Here is a 16,582-nt window from a genome sequence, read left to right as displayed (position 1 = left end):
GGATTAATTGAATCTTTGAACTGGACCAGATTTCCAGTATTGCCCTGGACCTTGGAGATTGATGGGCAAAACTGGAAAGTTACACCCGACCCCTAGACTCGATTATGATACTGCACTAGGTGTCGGATTGGGCTATCTTTGATGTACCAATCAGTGAGATCCTTAGCGGGGGTCAAAACCTGGGTATGTTGGGACAGTCCGAGAATTCATCTGAGTGGGTGATCATAGTGACAGGATCAGCCCCTTTGTCGGACAAAGGTAATGATCGGGGATGCACTCTCACTGATGGAAACCAAGACTGCCGGCAGCTGATTTCAACCGTTGAGATTTGTTTTGCAAAATATATTTTATATAAGATATAAAAGTATATATATATGGTTTCTAAATTGTTTGCAATAAGGTTTTAATTCCCGGGATCCATATGAGTGGAGAGTGCAACACTGTTCCTTGCAGCCGAGGGAGAGGTCCTCTCTTGTCGGGCAGTGTATGATCATTATGGGCTGAGAGGTTAAGTGTAAGACCATTGAGGATAATGCCTGATGGGCTAATCTTGCATCTGCCCACAGTCCCTGGGTGTTACAAGGTGGTTTGGCCCAGGGACCACTTAGTGTAAGTGTTGGGCCCATAGAGCTCATTTGATGGGTTTCAGGGGGTACACTGTCTTCAGCAGTGCATTCGACCAGGCCTTGTAACAAAGGCTGGGCTGAACCCATGTGGCTGATGTGTAGATCAATGCTTGGGTCCCACACCATACAAGGAAGGCCAACTGGGCAGCAATTTGGAAGGTTTTTTGAGTACATAACCTTAAATGGGCCTTAAGCCCATTTCTAACTGGGCTGATTTGATCAGTCATTTAAAGGGGGCGAATTCTGAAGTGGGTCAGCTAAAAGGATTGGGCTTAGACCCTATCCACTCAGAGAGTCCAAGATCTAAATAAGATTTAGATATGGAAACCTCCTAATTAGATTAGGAGACAGCTGATCTGATCTGCAGATAAGATAAGGATTATCCCTTATCACTGAGGGACTTCTAACCCAAATATGATTTGGATTAGCAACTCCTAATCTGATTAGGAGCTGATCCCTTTAAGATTATAAAAGGGGAAGGGGGCGGCAGCCTTAAAGAACACAATAACATCAATAGCATTCTTCTCTTTAAGAAAGAGAGATTAAGAGATTTCCTGCATACTGCGAATTCTCTTCTGCCGCCACCTTCCTGCCATTGCCATTCCTTCAGTTCGATCTCCAGTTCTTGGGAGCAATCAAGATTGGATCTTGATTTCAATCTTTTGGGAAAAGATTGATTGGAGTTGTACTCACAAGCCGTCCAGTTGATTCTTGCGAAGGGTCAAGTTCTTTTGAAGAACATTGCTGATTTTGCTCCATCCTTCACTGCGCCATCTTCAGTGGGAGCAGATTTTGGATCCTTCCTTGGGCGTGAACACCTCCATTGGGAGATAGTATTTCTCCGTATCAGGTATAATCCTCTCCCACTCCTTTTGGTTCAGATCTGGTTCAGTTTATGGTTCAAGATTGATCCTTGAAAATATGATTTTCTAAATAGGGAATACGATTCCTAGTTGAAGGGAGAGATAAAATTTTTGAAATTCGCCCCTTATTCCGCAATCTTTGGGCGTCCATAGGATGGATCTCTCATCCCTTCACTCGACCATGTTACGAACGGAATTTGGGTGAAGTTGGTCTATTGTGAGGTTGAAGTGGTTCATGACCTCTACGATAAGAGGGTGGAAAGGAAGACGGAGCCCGGCTATAAGCTGCTCCCGGAAGATCACGATCTCGTCAGGACCGTGCTTCCATGGGAAGTTACCCGCAAGAAGACTGTAGGTAAACTCCCTAGGTAGATTGTATTGCCAAATGAGGTATCGGATCCTCTCCAGGGTCATAATGGAGGGACCGAACCTATCTGGCATTCGACCTCGGTGAGAGGTGGACGCCAAATTACCCGAGGCCTTCCACGCCTCGTGAGACTGGACTTCGGTGGGGTCACCCTGAGCCGAGGTACCTACCTCGGGCTCATCCAGTTGACTATCAAAAGTAGACATAGTGAAGGAAAGAAACGAACTGGAAGGAAATGAAACTGAAAGAAAAGCAAAGGAGACTCACCAAGGAAAGCAATCGAACTAGGAATAATTGACCCAAGCTGAAGACCTTAGACGCGAGCTCAAGACAAGTGCTGATGACTTATGGTGAGGAAAAATGACCAGGACCCCTGCTATTTATAGCCACTGTACTCGGGCATCAACAGTCGAGATCAAGACGATCTGATGGCTCTCAAGAAAACCAGCTATACGACTCTCAAGGCGAAATCGGTTTAGAGCATTTTTTGACGTCTGCGGAGTTCATAGATCGCGTGACGTCTGCGTGTAGACTGTACACGACCCGGATTGCCCTTGATCGAGTCGAGCAGTGAACTGGTCTGACCCATAAGCCGCCTGACCAGGAGGCCAGAGCTCCGAGCCAATTCCACTTGGCACACTGCGGACTTCCCGCACTGGGTCAAAACCCCCAGCACGGGGATTGAGGGGCAATTGATGGAGGGTGATTTGGCCTGACCTCGTAGCATGGGGACACGTGGGTACAACCTGGCATAAGTGACAGGTCAGCATGGTAGCCTGGCCATAGCCTAGCAGCGCAACTCGGCGGACGTAGCAGCTCGCCGAGAAGAAACATCTAGCATACTCCAAATTATCCCTAAGAGAGGAGGACTTCCGAACTCCTCCCGAGACCCGAGCTCCTTTCGGTGGGCCCCGAACTCTTCCTTCCTGAGAAGGGAACACCTCGGTCTACGGAAAGTATCCCGAAGTGTCCCCACTTCGGGATAGTCCCATTAACGCTCCTGCCCATATATGCCTAAGGCTCGACTCGAACACTCGCACCTCGGCTACCCCGACAGCTCGACAACCTACAGAAAGGATTTGCCTGACAATAGTACTTGCCGAATCCGGAGGCTGAGCCCACATCTCTTGTCAGGAGGCGTCATGCCTACCACTTTTGCCAGATGTGGCACGCCTGGCAGGTCCGTACCCTGCAACGGCTGCCCACATCTGCCACCTCGGCTCTAGCAATAATGGCTGTGGCAGAGTCGGTTACACCTGATTTGAGAAATCTTCAATATAAAAAGACCTCGACCCTGGAAGAGAAAGGTATTGAACTTGCGCCATCTCCATTCTCAGCTCTTTACTTGCATTCTTCAGCTTTCTCAGAGTTCTAACTTAAGCATCGGAGTGTTCCCACCAGGTGAGCTCCCCAGAAATTCCTCACTTTCTTCATCGTCTCAGGTACCGTTCGTCACCAACTAGGAGCCAAGTTTCTGCCAGCTAAGAGTGCCCGGATCACACAACAACAACATATTTATAAAATTTATATATATATATATATATTTTAATATATCCAAGGTTTTTATATTTTTTCATTCGTATTTATGCATTTTCCAAACCTATCCGTATACGTATTCATATTCAACTTATCCAATACAATACCCAATATGAATCCTTAAGCAAAATTACATAGAATTTTTGTGTCTTCAGCGGTAGATATTACATTATATTGTAATTTTTTTACAAGCATTATACGCTAGGACCGGAATTATTATATTATACAATCGCTTAAAATACCATCTATTAATAGATGTAGTGGGACCCACATTCACATTCATCAACGGGTGATATAGGTTCTCTCGTAATGGGTCCTTATTAAATTATTATCACGAAAAATTCGTCACAGCTCTGAGAGTCCGACTGTCCGAGACTCCGACCGAAAGGGGGAGGGCAGAAGAAGAAGAAGAGGGTTTTCCCGTGTTTTTTCCTCGGCAACTCTAAACCATTTAGCAGCAATGGTGTGTGAGAAGTGTAAGACAGTCTCTCTCTCTCTCTCTCAAGTGATTAAGAGGCTAGAAGGATTCAATTTTAATCTGTTCTTTCTAATAACGAGGCATGACTGAAACTGATTAATTAATCTTCAGGTGAGAAGAAGCTGACTAAGGTGATTGTCCCGGACAAGTGGAAAGAAGGGGCTAGCAACACCAACGAAAGTGGTGGTCGTAAGATTAACGAGAACAAGCTCCTTTCCAAGAAGAACAGGTTCTCCCCCCATCACCCTAATCCTTCCGTTTAAATCTTATATTTAGAGTATTCAGAGTTTCGTTCTTATCGTTAGAGTTATTTTTTCTATGATATTTAGCAATTGGGTAATGGTTTCATGATTTTTTTTTCTGCACTCTCCTTTTCCTGCACCCCCAAAATTGCATTGATGCGCTCAATACCAAAAAAATTGCGGTGAATAAATTCTTTAATTTTATTGGATCTACGACAATCGAATCTATTTGATATTTGCATCTATTAGCTGTACAATTAGAAGCTGTACAGTAGGAAATCAGATATCCACAAAATCCCAACCCACCAAAAGACCGACAAAACTAAACTCTCCTTACAAATGGGAGTCTGAATCAAAAAAGGATGACATATACCTATTTTTGAATAACTGGTTAGCTGCCAACCAAGAGTGTATCATCCTCAAAATTCTGTTAAAAACTTCTTCTTTTGGAGCTTGTCTTCCTTTAAATAATCTGCTGTTTCCAAATGTTTCTGGTTAAAAAAAGGGTGATAACAACAAAAAGTTTTTTAACAAATTAGCTAGTGCTAGGAGAAGGGAAAACACGCTGAAAAAGATGGTTGTTAATGGTGTATTAGTGGAGGAGGTAGACAGAATTAAAAGCCATATTGTGGACTTTTATGAGAATCTTTACAAGGAAGAGTCGGTTAACGGGCCAAAACTTGATGGCCTAGAGTTTGATGGTCTCTCAGAGGCGCAAGCTGCAGATTTGGAGAGAGAGTTTGATGAAAGGGAGATTTGGGAAGCTTTAAAAGAGATGGAAGGAGATAAGGCTCCGGGTCCGGATGGGTTCACCATGGCATTCTACAAACACTGTTGGGGTTTTCTAAAGAATGATGTTTTAAGGGTGTTGAAGGAATTCCATGACTCAACAGCTCTAGAAAGGAGTTTAAGTTCCACTTTTATAACTCTAGTCCCAAAGAAAAAAAGGGGCAAAGGAAGTGGGAGACTTCAGACCAATTAGTCTGGTTGGTAGTATCTACAAATTGATTTCCAAGGTTCTTTCCAAGAGGCTCAAACTAGTGATGGGGACCCTAATCTCAGAAACTCAAGGTGCTTTTGTGGAGGGTACACTCATGGTAGATGGAATGCTAGTAGCAAATGAGATGATAGATACAAGATTGAGAAGTGGGAGGGCTAGGCTGCTCTGTAAAATCGATATTGAGAAGGCTTATGATCATGTCAACTGGCAATTCTTAGACTACATCCTAGAAGAATGAATTTTGGCTCTAAATGGCAGAATTGGATGAAAGTCTGTGTGACTACTCCTTCCTTCTCAGTCCTGGTAAATGGGATGTCTTGTGGTCGCTTTAGGAGTTCTAGTGGTTTAAGGCAAGGGGACCCTCTTTCCCCCTTCCTTTTTATGTGTGACTGAAGCTCTAAATAGACTGATGAAAAGGGCCACAACAGGGGGTTCCATAGAAGGTTTTCAGGTGGGAGCTGAAAGGGTGGAGGTTTCTTTCTTGCAGTTTGCAGATGACACTCATATTTTGTGATGCTTCAGTTGATCAGCTTGGTTATGTAATGGAAGTGCTGCAATGGTTTGAGGTTGTGTCAGACCTCCATGTAAACAGGCATAAAACTGAACTGGTTGCAGTGGGAGATGTGCCAGAAATAGAGAGGTGGGCGGAGGAGTGGGGATGTAAAAGAGGTAAGCTTCCTTTGAAACATCTGGGGATGCCTCTAGGCGCTAGGTGCAATTCCACATCAATGTGGGAGCCCATTGTGGAGAGATTAGACAAGTGTTTGGCTTCTTGGAAGTCCAAGTACTTATCTTATGGAGGTAAATTAACTCTGCTGAAAAGTGTTCTGTCTTTCCTCCCCTTGCATTTGCTCTCTTTATATCCAATTCCTAGTGGGATAGCTAAGTCTTTAGAGAGGAAGATTCGGGAGTTTCTGTGGAAAGGATGGAAGGATGAGAAGAAAAAATTCATGCTGGTTAGCTGGTCCAAGATCTGTAAATCCAAATCTCAGGTGGGCCTGGGTGTGAGATGAATAAAGGATAAGGTGATTTGTGGAGAAGGGTGATCACAGCCAAGTATGGTTATGGTATTTCTGGTTGGGTCCTGGGTGAGCTAAACCAATCCTATGGATGCTCTGTCTGGAAAGGGATTGGGAAAACTTATGGTCCATTCTCAAATGGAGTTATATTTAGGGTTGGGAATGGGAGGCGAGTTCTTTTCTGGAAAGACTTGTGGTGTGATAATAGACCCTTGAGGGTCTCTTACCATACCCTCTTTGAAGTAGCAGCGGACAAAGATGCTCTGGTTTCGGACTATTTGCAGGTGCAGAGTGGAAGTATTGTTTGGGCACCTATCTTCAGGCGAAATCCGAATGATTGGGAAGTGGAGTCTCTAGTGGAATTGCTGCATTTGCTGTATAGCACCCCAGTGGAATTAGGGAGAGAGGATAGAAGAGTTTGGAAGTGGGAGAAGTTGGGGGAATTCTCAGTTAGGTCCTTTTACAAATATTTTTCCAGATCAGAGGATGAGCCAATCCCAGTTAATTCTGTATGGTGTTAGGGTGTGCCCACAAAGGTGGCGTTTTTTGTATGGACAGCCTTCTTGAACAGGATTTTAACTAGGGATAATCTGGAAAAGAAGGGTATGCTGTTAGGCACAACTGTCTGTGTGCTTTGTCAGAACCATACTTAGTCAGTAAACCATCTGCTACTCCACTGTGTTTTCTCCTGTGAGGTCTGAAATAAAGTAAAAAATTTATATGAGATGAACAGTTGCTGCCCTGAACCAGTAGCAGATTTTGTGAAGAGTTGGAGAGTCAAAGGTCTAACTTAAGAGGGCAAGTTGGCTTGGAATCTGACTCCTGCTGCAGTTTTTTGGTGCATTGGAGAGGAATGCAAGGATTTTCAAGAACCAACACAGCTCCTCAGATACAGTATTTCAGAAAGTTATGGGAAAAATGTTTTCCTGGTTAGCAGTAAATAATGCTTTCAAGGACAAATTTTAATTCCTTTCTTGCAGTAGGGAATCTTTTTGTAAATCAGGGTTTGGGGGTCTAGCTCCTCTGGTGCAGTTTTTGTAAATCCCTGTGTACAGCTCCTTGTTGTACATGTTTTTTGTCTTAATGAAATTCTCACATTACCTGTTTCAAAATAATAATAATAATAGTAATAGTAATAGTAATAGTAATAGTAATAGTAATAGTAATAGTAATAGTAATAGTAATAGTAATAGTAATAGTAATAGTAATAGTAATAGTAGTAGTAATAGTAATCATAATCATAATCATAATCATAATCATAATCATAATGTGCTGTTTCTTTCACCCCATATTGCCCAGAAAACTGCTGCAGGAAGGATACTCCATGCTACCTGTAGTCAGCTCCCTGTAAATGTTTCTGTAGTTACTTATTTTTTACAGTATCTCAATATTCTTTCTTCTATCTTTTACTACTATGTTTACTTTGGTGATCATATATATATACTACCATGTAGAAATTAAGGGAATCCCCTTTAATTGGATATGTACATTGCATCTTGAATTGTTAAATAATAATAATAATAATCTGCTGTTTCTTTCACCCCATATTGCCCAGAAAACTGCTGCAGGAAGGATACTCCATGCTACCTATAGTTAGCTCCTTGTAAATGTTTCTGTAGTTACTTATTTTTTACAGTATCTCAATATTCTTTCTTCTATGTTTTACTACCATGTTTACCTTGGTGATCATAGATATATACTACCATGTAGAAATTAAGGGAATCCCCTTTAATTGGATATGTACGTTGCATCTTGAATTGTTAAATCTTTTTATCTTTAAAAGGATAGCACTATTTTTTTTCTTTTTTTGAAAGATAAAGAGAATATGCACAGATGAAAATCTTATGCATATTGCCAGGGAGCTGGCAAGGCAAGGAATCCTCAACCACATGTACAAAAGGTAGTGCCTCTTTCAATATGCACAGATGAAAATCTTATGCTATTACCATGCCAAGAAGGGAAGGACCAGGCAGCTGGCAGGAGCCACGGCACCATCTGGGATTCATTAAATTAAAGGGTTTTCTAGTTTATTAATAATGCAGCTATTGCACAAGTTATTGTGCCTCCCCGCCTCCCCCCCCCAAAAAAAAAATATATATATATATATATATAAATAAATAAATAGACAAAAACAGGAACAAAAAACAGAACGAGACTTCTTTAAATGGACATGAGTACCAATCCCGAATTCTTGAGATGTATTTAAATGGATAGCACTCCCTTAGAATCTTATGCCATGAGCACCCAACAGGAGCAGAGCCAACCTGAAAGTTCTTGAATTAAAGGGTTTGTGTTTATAACACAGCTGTTATATTTACACAAGTTGTAAAAATCTCTAGTTTGCTCCCTTCTCCTTCTCTTCCACCCCTTTCTCCCAACAACTAAAAAAGAACTTTAATATGCCCCCAACAAAATCTAAGGAAATGTGCTTTTGTTTAACTACTAAACAAAACAGTTAACTCCAATATTTAAGGAATTAATTGTGGGACCTACTAATTTAAATTTCTTTGTTATTGTTACTTAACTACCAAATAAAGAAAGCACCTACTGTTAACTGAATACCCACAAGTTCTTCCCCCTCCTATTGTCCAACCTCTCTTTACAAATTAGTTGCGTAACAAACCACTCTTCTAAGACCTGTTTGTTTACTACTTACCACTATTAAATCTACTTACAACTACCAAAATAATAGCAAATGTTGATTGGACACCTACAAGTACTTGTTAGATATATGCTAAATTCCTAAACCATGACTTCTTCGAGTACTCATGTAAACTCCCACTCTTTTGCATCACTGTCTAGATTTTTTACTTTTGATTGCTATTGTTTAGTTGAGATAAAATGATAAACAACTTACTATTTGTGGGAAACCATATGAAGAAGATGTTGGCACCAGGAATCTGAGGGCTTTAGCCTCATGACATACATATTTCCATCAAAAGAACCATAAATAAATAAGACACCCAACAGAACCCAATAACCTCTATTTTTGTCATTATAGTTGAAAAAGCGAAAAAAAGAGAGAGCAACATGAATATTCTATTTCAACTCAAGCCCCCATTAAGTGTCAAAACCTTCTTCAAGGAAAAAGAACCTATTAAGATGTATCTATATATTCTGTCAGTTTTTTTCAATGTTTTGTTGATTTCTTTTTCTCTTCACTTCATTCTCTTTCATAATTATATCAACCATATAATATACGGAGAAGTACGGAAACACCCGATGTAGGATTCTGAATTCCAGTCCCCCCCCCCCTACTACTAGCCCTCTCCCCCCCTATTAATCACATTCTGCCCGTGAATTTGGCATCAATTCACGGTCAGGATGCATTCCCCCTGTACTATGGGGCTATAAAATTCTGATCTGGGCTGATTAGTCATTCTCCCTATAATATATCCTTTAAGATGTTTAATTCAATAATCAAATTTTCTTGTCAATTGTTTTAAAATATGAAATGTTGGGAGAAATGTGCAGAACTTTGATAAATATTTTAACATTTTCCTAATATATATTTATAAATGTCTAAATCTGGACTAGATGTTGAACTGCTAATGCTAACAGCAAATGGACTGAATGCTCAAACTTGTGCAGTCCACCTGGCACATGGTCTCATGTCCAGATTAAATAGAAGCATAATAGGCCACCATAAAGTTGGAGTTATCCTTATGCTTAATAACATAGAAGAGTCGTTGTTCTTACTTCTTAGGTATAATCTGATTCTGCTGAACTTGTGTTTATGCATTTTGTGGATTCTAGTCTGAGAATAGCCACTGTGTATTCTAGTATTGGTGCAATGAATGCTTGAGAATGTGGATTCTATAGTCTGAGAATAGCCAGTGTACAAAATGCCAAAGGCTAGGTCCATATTCCAGTCTACCTTTCCAAGACCAACATCGAGTGATGAACCTTTTATTTTATGCATATCTACTTTACCCTGAGATTCCTGACTTGATCCTAATTTACCAAGTTTTTGATTCCTGTGTAGATGGACTCCTTATGGAACAACCAAATGTATCATTTGCAAGCAACAAGTCCACCAAGATGCCAAGTACTGCCATACCTGTGCTTATACCAAAGGTAAGAACATCTTAATACTTCCTTTCAATTGTTTCAAAGTTAATTGGATGATAGTGTGAAACCATCCAATGGACGTTGGTGCTACAGTTGCCCCAAAAGACTGATCATGGATTAATGGAAAATTGAATTGTTAATGATTTAAATTAGTAACCCATGCAAATTGATAAAATATCACTTTTACATTGGTCTTTGGGGCATTCATAGCATCAACAGCATTACATGCATGCGTGTCAAGTTAGCATTCTTCCAACTAAAATTAGGGAGTTCAGCGATGTCTTACTGAAATGGTTTGTGCTTGGGCAGGAGTATGTGCTATGTGTGGTAAGCAAGTACTTGATACCAAGTATTACAAGCAAAGCAATGTCTAACTGCCAAGGTGCTCCTTTTCTATTCAATGGGCTCTTGGATTGTAAATTGGCATAAACCATACCTTTCTTTAACAAAGATGTTATGACTATTAGCTGATGTAAAAGAAGTTCAGTGAGACTGATAGTTCGAATATTTCTCGTGCATGGGAGTCTCTCTCTCTCTCGTGTGTGCTTTTTTTAATTATGAATTCAATAAACTAGATTTCAATATTTTTAGCTGAATCGTACATCTCAACCAAGGTTCTAAATATGGATACAGGCCAATATGCCAGTAGGGCGTATTGGCGTGTTTTTTTTTTTTTGTGCTTTATTTATTTTTCCAAAACCAGTTTAGAGAGGTTGGTTTAAGTCTCGGCTACCCTCTGAGCCATGGCCTGGCCCGATACACCCCCTGTAAGTATGTATCGGGAAGGCCCTGATACAATATGTATCGGCTAATATGGGTAGCTGATATGTAACGATATTTTGAACCTTGATCTCAATGAGCAGTTATTCCTGTTGATGGGGCAATTGGGTTCAAGCCAAGGTTCAAAAAAATCGTTACGTATCGGCCGATACGTATCGTATCAGCCCCTTCCTGATATGCCCCTATAGGGGTTGTATTGGGCCAGGGCCTGATTCAGAGGGTAGCCGGCACTTAAACTGACCCCTCTGAACCGGTATTGAAAAACATAAATATAACTTAAAAGAAAAGGACCGATACAGGGCGTTTATAAAAGTTGAGAGCCGTCGTCATGAAAGTGGAGAGCGTTTATAAGATATTTTAAATTCTAACTTGGTTACTTCCTCGAGCTTGAGTTTTCAAAATGTGCATCCCTAAATCAGCGAGAGGCATATCCACTTTTCAGATCGCGGAAATTGTATTGATTTTAAGTGCCTCAGAGTCAGAGGAAAGCAGATTATAACAACAAAGGTCCTCCTCTACTAAGGAAACACTATACAAAAATGGGCAGTCCATATACCCAAAATAATAAATTTTGAGAGAATAATTTCTCTCAAGATTGTCACGTGATAAAAATGATTCAAGTCAATTCGTATACTTGAAAATGCAAAAATTGTAGATAAATACAAAAAAACAAAAAATTATAGAAAAATACAAAAAAAAATGATAAAATACAAAAAAAAACTAAGAAATTACAGACTTTTGCAGAAAAAATGCAAAAAAATACTAGAAAATTGTAGGAAATGCATGAAAAACACAAAAAATGCAAAAATTTTGCAGAAATACACCAAAAAATGGTAAAAAATGTAGAAAATACCAGAAAATTTTAGAAAATGTAGAAGAATACCAAAAAAGTGCAAAAAAAAGGTAGAAAAGACCAAAAAGTACAGAAAATGCAGAAAATAACAAAAAAATTGCAGAAAATGCAAAATAATGCAAAACTTTTATAAAAGTGCTTTCGCAAAAGTACTTTTATGAAAGTACTTCTCTGTAAAAGTGCTTTCATAAAAGTATTTTTGTAAAAGCACTTTAAGTGCTTTTATACTTTTGTAAAAGTACTTTTATAAAAATGATTTTATGCTTTCATAAAAGTACTTTTGTAAAAGTGCTTTCATAAAAGTGTTTTCGAAAAAATACTTTTATAAAAGTGCTTTCGTGTAAAAGTATTTTTGTAAAAGTACTTTTATAAAAGTGCTTTCGTAAGTCCTTTTCATAAAATTGCTCTTGTTAAAGTACTTTTGTATAAAATTGTATGTAAACACAAAAGTTAATAAAATCGATTTCATTTCATTTTTAATTCCAAAGTGAAATGTGGCATAGTGGTTCTGAAGGTTCATGAGATATGGGCACTATAAGAGGTGTGAGTTTGATTCACTTCAACTTCAAGTTTTTGAGATTTGACGAGTAATGAGTATTGTTGACTTTGGCCGAACCCATCTTGGCCCTAATGGGTACCCTCAACCCAACCCACCCTAACCTTTTTTTCTTGACCCTAATTGGTTACTCAACCCATATTGGCCCACCGATAGATTGGGTGGATTGGGTGGATCAAATGGGTTAGGATCAAGATTGTAAGCCCTAGTGAGGTCAGTGTAAGGAGCTCTCTGTGATACAAATAAATCTGGACTCAGGACCCCATCAATTGTGCTTATCTTTAAGCTGTGGCCTGGGTTTTAAACTTTAGGAGCTTGTGGTCTGGCTAAGTGGCTACTAAAGGGGCAAAGAATTTCCAGTGCTTCAAAAGTTGCAGAAGTATCTTCCACCCAAGGCTTCCACTTGGGAAAGAGTCGTTCAGGACCCAAGTAAGCAAAAGAATGTGAAAATGGCCATTGATAGTATTTGGAGAGAACAAATTGACTGGTCCTTTTGGTTACAGATTCTTTCTCCCAACACTCTAATAACTAATAACTTATCATACATTGTGTTATATAACCTCATAATCATTGGAGTTGATCTTATTGAACTGATTTTTGATGTTATATAACATCAAAAATTGACTGATTTTTTATGTTAGTCCTGTCGAGTATGTTCTGTATTTTCATTTCCGGTATGACATGGATCCCCTTTTCTTGTATGTTGCAATCTATATGTATTAAGGATTTGAAATTTGATTTCATACCAGGTTTCAAATTTTGCCTGAAATGTTGGTGGAATTTCAAAGTGTTTTGGTAAAAAAGGGCCATTAAACAAGTTGATTTCAAAGTGTTTTGGTAAAAAAGTGCTCTCACCTTGTCAGCCTGACATTTTACCATTGCACCAAGCAATGGATGCTAATTTGAAGTTCAGGAAAAGAGTATTTGGTATATTTCTTTACTATTTCTAGGTTTTTATATTTTTCCTTGGTTTGCTCCTGTCTGGTTGTTTTCTCTTATTCACATCAATCTCATTTGAACAAAGTAAAATACTCTTACTTCGTCTTCAATCTGGATCAAAAGTATTGGAGAGTATGTTCTCCATAGTCCATATATTTTGTTCTGGTCATTCCTGAAACCACGGTATAGTAGTTTCAAATTTTTAAATATCTCATCGAAATTTGATATCATTTGCTGTTGGTACAACAAACAATTTTACCTTTTCAGCAAACTTACAGAAAAAAAGTTTTTTATTGGTGTTTTTGTTGTTTATGGTCACATATTTTTCCCTGTTTAAATGTACTAAAATAAATTTCTATCTAGATTAGCATGAAGCTTATTGATAAACCATTTCTGGACACTGGGAAATTAGTAAGAAAAAGGGTTCTCACCTCTCAAGCATTCATTTGACTTGGTTGAAAATCTTTTTTTTTTTTTTTTCTTTTTTGGTAAGCACTTGGTTGAAAATTCAAACCAATATTTTCCTTGCTCATACACTAATATTTTTTCCCTGTTTATTATACCCCCAAAGTATAGTTACTTTCTTCCTTGTCATCCAACTACGGCTAGTAGTATTAGCGTATTACAGGTCATGAGCTGTTGAGAATACTCTCTACCTGGGAAGTTCATTACAGAAGAACTAAGATTTCATAGTGATCTGATTGACTATGGTGGACTTTGAGGTTTGAGTGTTGCTTCTATTTTTGTTATGTGTTTTTTTAGCCCTATTTTATCAACCCACGAGGTTTGCATCGTCCTAGTAATTCTTCTTTGATCGGACATGAAGGGGAAAAGTTGGAATTATGCTTGAAGGAAGATATAGCTCTAATGCTACTAAACTTGGACAAAGCATATTTACATGCAAATTTATCTCCTGATGGGCTTGATATCTCGATACCCATCCGAGGGAAATGAAAATAGAGCACTAAATTTAATTTCCAAACACCAAAGACCACATCGATAGGACGGGTGAAACGCCCCCCCTAAGCCAATCAAACCGAACTGTGTGCCCAAACTCTGCATCAAAACCCCCGACAATGCTTGCTTTCGTAGAGAAAAAACATCGTCAAATTTCTCTCATTCACTTGTTGAGTAGTATCTAGAAGTCCAATACTTCTCGATCTCTTCTGCTGTTCTTCCTGGTATTCTCCCAGCAATTAGAGCCCACCTGGTCAATCAAAGATACTGAAACTTTAGGTAAAAGAAGACTTTGTTGAGTGAGAAGAAGGGGAAAACGAAAGGCCTCAGACCAACCTATCTCCAATCAGATTATACATCCGAACAATAAGCGTTTCCTCATCCTCTGAGAATTCCAGCTTAGAATCTTGGCTGCTGTTCTCTAAACAAATGTTAAAGTAAAACCAGAAGGAAAATCACATTAACAGAGTATACAATCAGGGTGTCTCAGGTAGGAAAAAAAAAGAAAAGAAAGAAGCAGAAAAGCCGCTGCGTTTGTATGGGTACCAGAACAAACACCCCGAAAGAATCAAAATAACAAATAATAAATAAGAAGGAAACCATGTAAGGTTAAAAATCCAACAAGAAAAATCCGAATGTCACAACAAATAATCAATGCTAAAAGTCAGTAATTTCAAGTGGGTACCTCGAGAATCGACAGAGGTATCGTCAGAAGAGTGATCCAAGTCAGCCATTTTTTCCAGGGAAGAGAAAGATAAGCAAGATCTTGGATTCAATTTGTTGGAGGCAAAAGAAAAAGAATGCGAGGAACTGGTGGTGCTGTGGATGCATTTAAGTAATATTAATAGGAGGAGGAGGGGCGGAGAATCCCGAGAAGAGTGAGGGAAGAAGAACGGGTGTTGAGAAAAGAAAGAAGACCGGTAGGTGTGAAGAGGGAGTTGGAATGCTTGGTTTGATGGGTAGTTGTAAGGATCAAATAACAACAAAAGGTTTATGAGTTTATCCCTTTGGGCATCACCTTGAAAGCAATAAATGATAAAACTTGCAAACAGCCGGAAAGCATATGATGACACATAAATTTATTGCCAACAGTAAGAAAACAACATGATCAAAGTACCAAACGTTACAAATATCTCACCCATCTGGCCATCTCTATCCCTCCTGTACTTGCCGACAAAAAATAACCATTAAGTCTTGGGACCCCACCCTCTTTCGTTCTCACAATTAAATCACGCAATTAGGTTGTATTATGTGCGCATCTAGGTACTAAACTGAGGTTAGCATGCACGAAGAACAACCCTTGGGCTTGGAGGGCCCCTCCTCAGACTCACAGACCAAAGGCAACAGTGATTTTAACAAAGAAAAAAATACATAAAGAAATGGGATGGGATTAATGTTGAGAAACCTGAATTCACATTTGCGCCCCATAGAGGGCGTCCCACAAACGCCATACGGCATATCCCAATCATATATTGTGAATATTTTCCACTGACAACTTGGGAAAATGTGTATATGGGGTGTTTGTGAGGCGTATTTTATTGGGCATAAATGTGATTTGGAGAAAACCTAAATCCCCCATCCTCCTCTCAAGAGGAGAAAAAAATAAATTTCTTATGATGTCCGTACTGTGATTGCATTGCGTAGGTATATTGATGATGATCTGTGTTTCACATGAGATCAATTTGTTGTATTCTAACTTGTAAGTTTAGCTGTTCAGCTGTCTGTGGAATCAATGATAACGCTCATCCACCGCAAAATAGCCTTTCACAGTCTTACATTGAGAATATCTTGTTTTATTTAAGGTGATTGGAATGGTATGGGCATGGGCTTGCCTCTAATGTGTGCTTATCCTAAACAAAAAGAAAAGGATGCTAGTGGGAAGATATTATTAAGGGTATACAGTTCTGGACTTGATCCTTTAATCTTGGATTTTTTGGTAGAATCGTAAATCTAGCAATTTGGTCCTTGCAAAATATTGGGTCAAGGTGTGAATACTCTTGCTTTTGTTTGATATCAAATAATTTCAATCATGTCCCTAAATCAAAGTTATTTGGGTAGTTGATAGCAATCCATCGGAAGGGCAGATCATTTTTGTCTCTGAGTCATGCGTATGGAGGCGTAAAATTATGACGTCTGAAAGTTTATATAATATTGAGTATGCAACCTATGATCCAATGATCAGATTGATGGTTAAACCGGCTGGATTAAACAATTCTGGTTCCTACGGTTCAACCGATCAAATTAATGGCGGCAAATTAAGAACACTAGTTGATAGTAATACTGTTGAAGTGGAAG

The 16,582-nt window shown here is 39.2% G+C and overlaps 2 protein-coding genes across 3 annotated transcripts; one reads left to right on the top strand and one right to left on the bottom strand.

Moving 5' to 3' along the window:
* The first annotated feature begins 3,708 nt into the window (after positions 1-3,708).
* Positions 3,709-10,798, top strand: LOC104585663 (postsynaptic protein-like protein). Of its 2 annotated transcripts, XM_088894535.1 has the most exons (5): positions 3,709-3,868; positions 3,982-4,099; positions 7,990-8,031; positions 10,117-10,208; positions 10,512-10,798. In XM_088894535.1, exons 1-5 carry the CDS (start codon positions 3,853-3,855, stop codon positions 10,574-10,576), a joined length of 333 nt encoding a protein of 110 aa, XP_088750661.1. In that variant the 5' UTR covers positions 3,709-3,852; the 3' UTR covers positions 10,577-10,798. The 2 variants fall into 2 exon arrangements, with proteins under 2 accessions (XP_088750661.1, XP_010240918.1); XM_010242616.2 differs by lacking the exon at positions 7,990-8,031.
* A 3,378-nt stretch (positions 10,799-14,176) lies between these two features.
* On the bottom strand, positions 14,177-15,217 carry LOC104585664 (transcription factor CPC-like). Its single transcript, XM_010242617.3, has 3 exons — positions 14,973-15,217; positions 14,624-14,708; positions 14,177-14,537 (listed from the first exon to the last, which is right to left on the bottom strand). The coding sequence occupies exons 1-3, from the start codon at positions 15,019-15,021 to the stop codon at positions 14,447-14,449; spliced, it is 225 nt and encodes a 74-aa protein (XP_010240919.1). The 5' UTR covers positions 15,022-15,217; the 3' UTR covers positions 14,177-14,446.
* Positions 15,218-16,582: the final 1,365 nt, after the last annotated feature.

This window comes from Nelumbo nucifera, chromosome 1 (genome assembly GCF_055504915.1).
Source record: "Nelumbo nucifera cultivar China Antique chromosome 1, China Antique-T2T, whole genome shotgun sequence".
NCBI lineage: Eukaryota > Viridiplantae > Streptophyta > Magnoliopsida > Proteales > Nelumbonaceae > Nelumbo > Nelumbo nucifera.
This window is presented reverse-complemented; position numbering and strand designations above follow the sequence as displayed.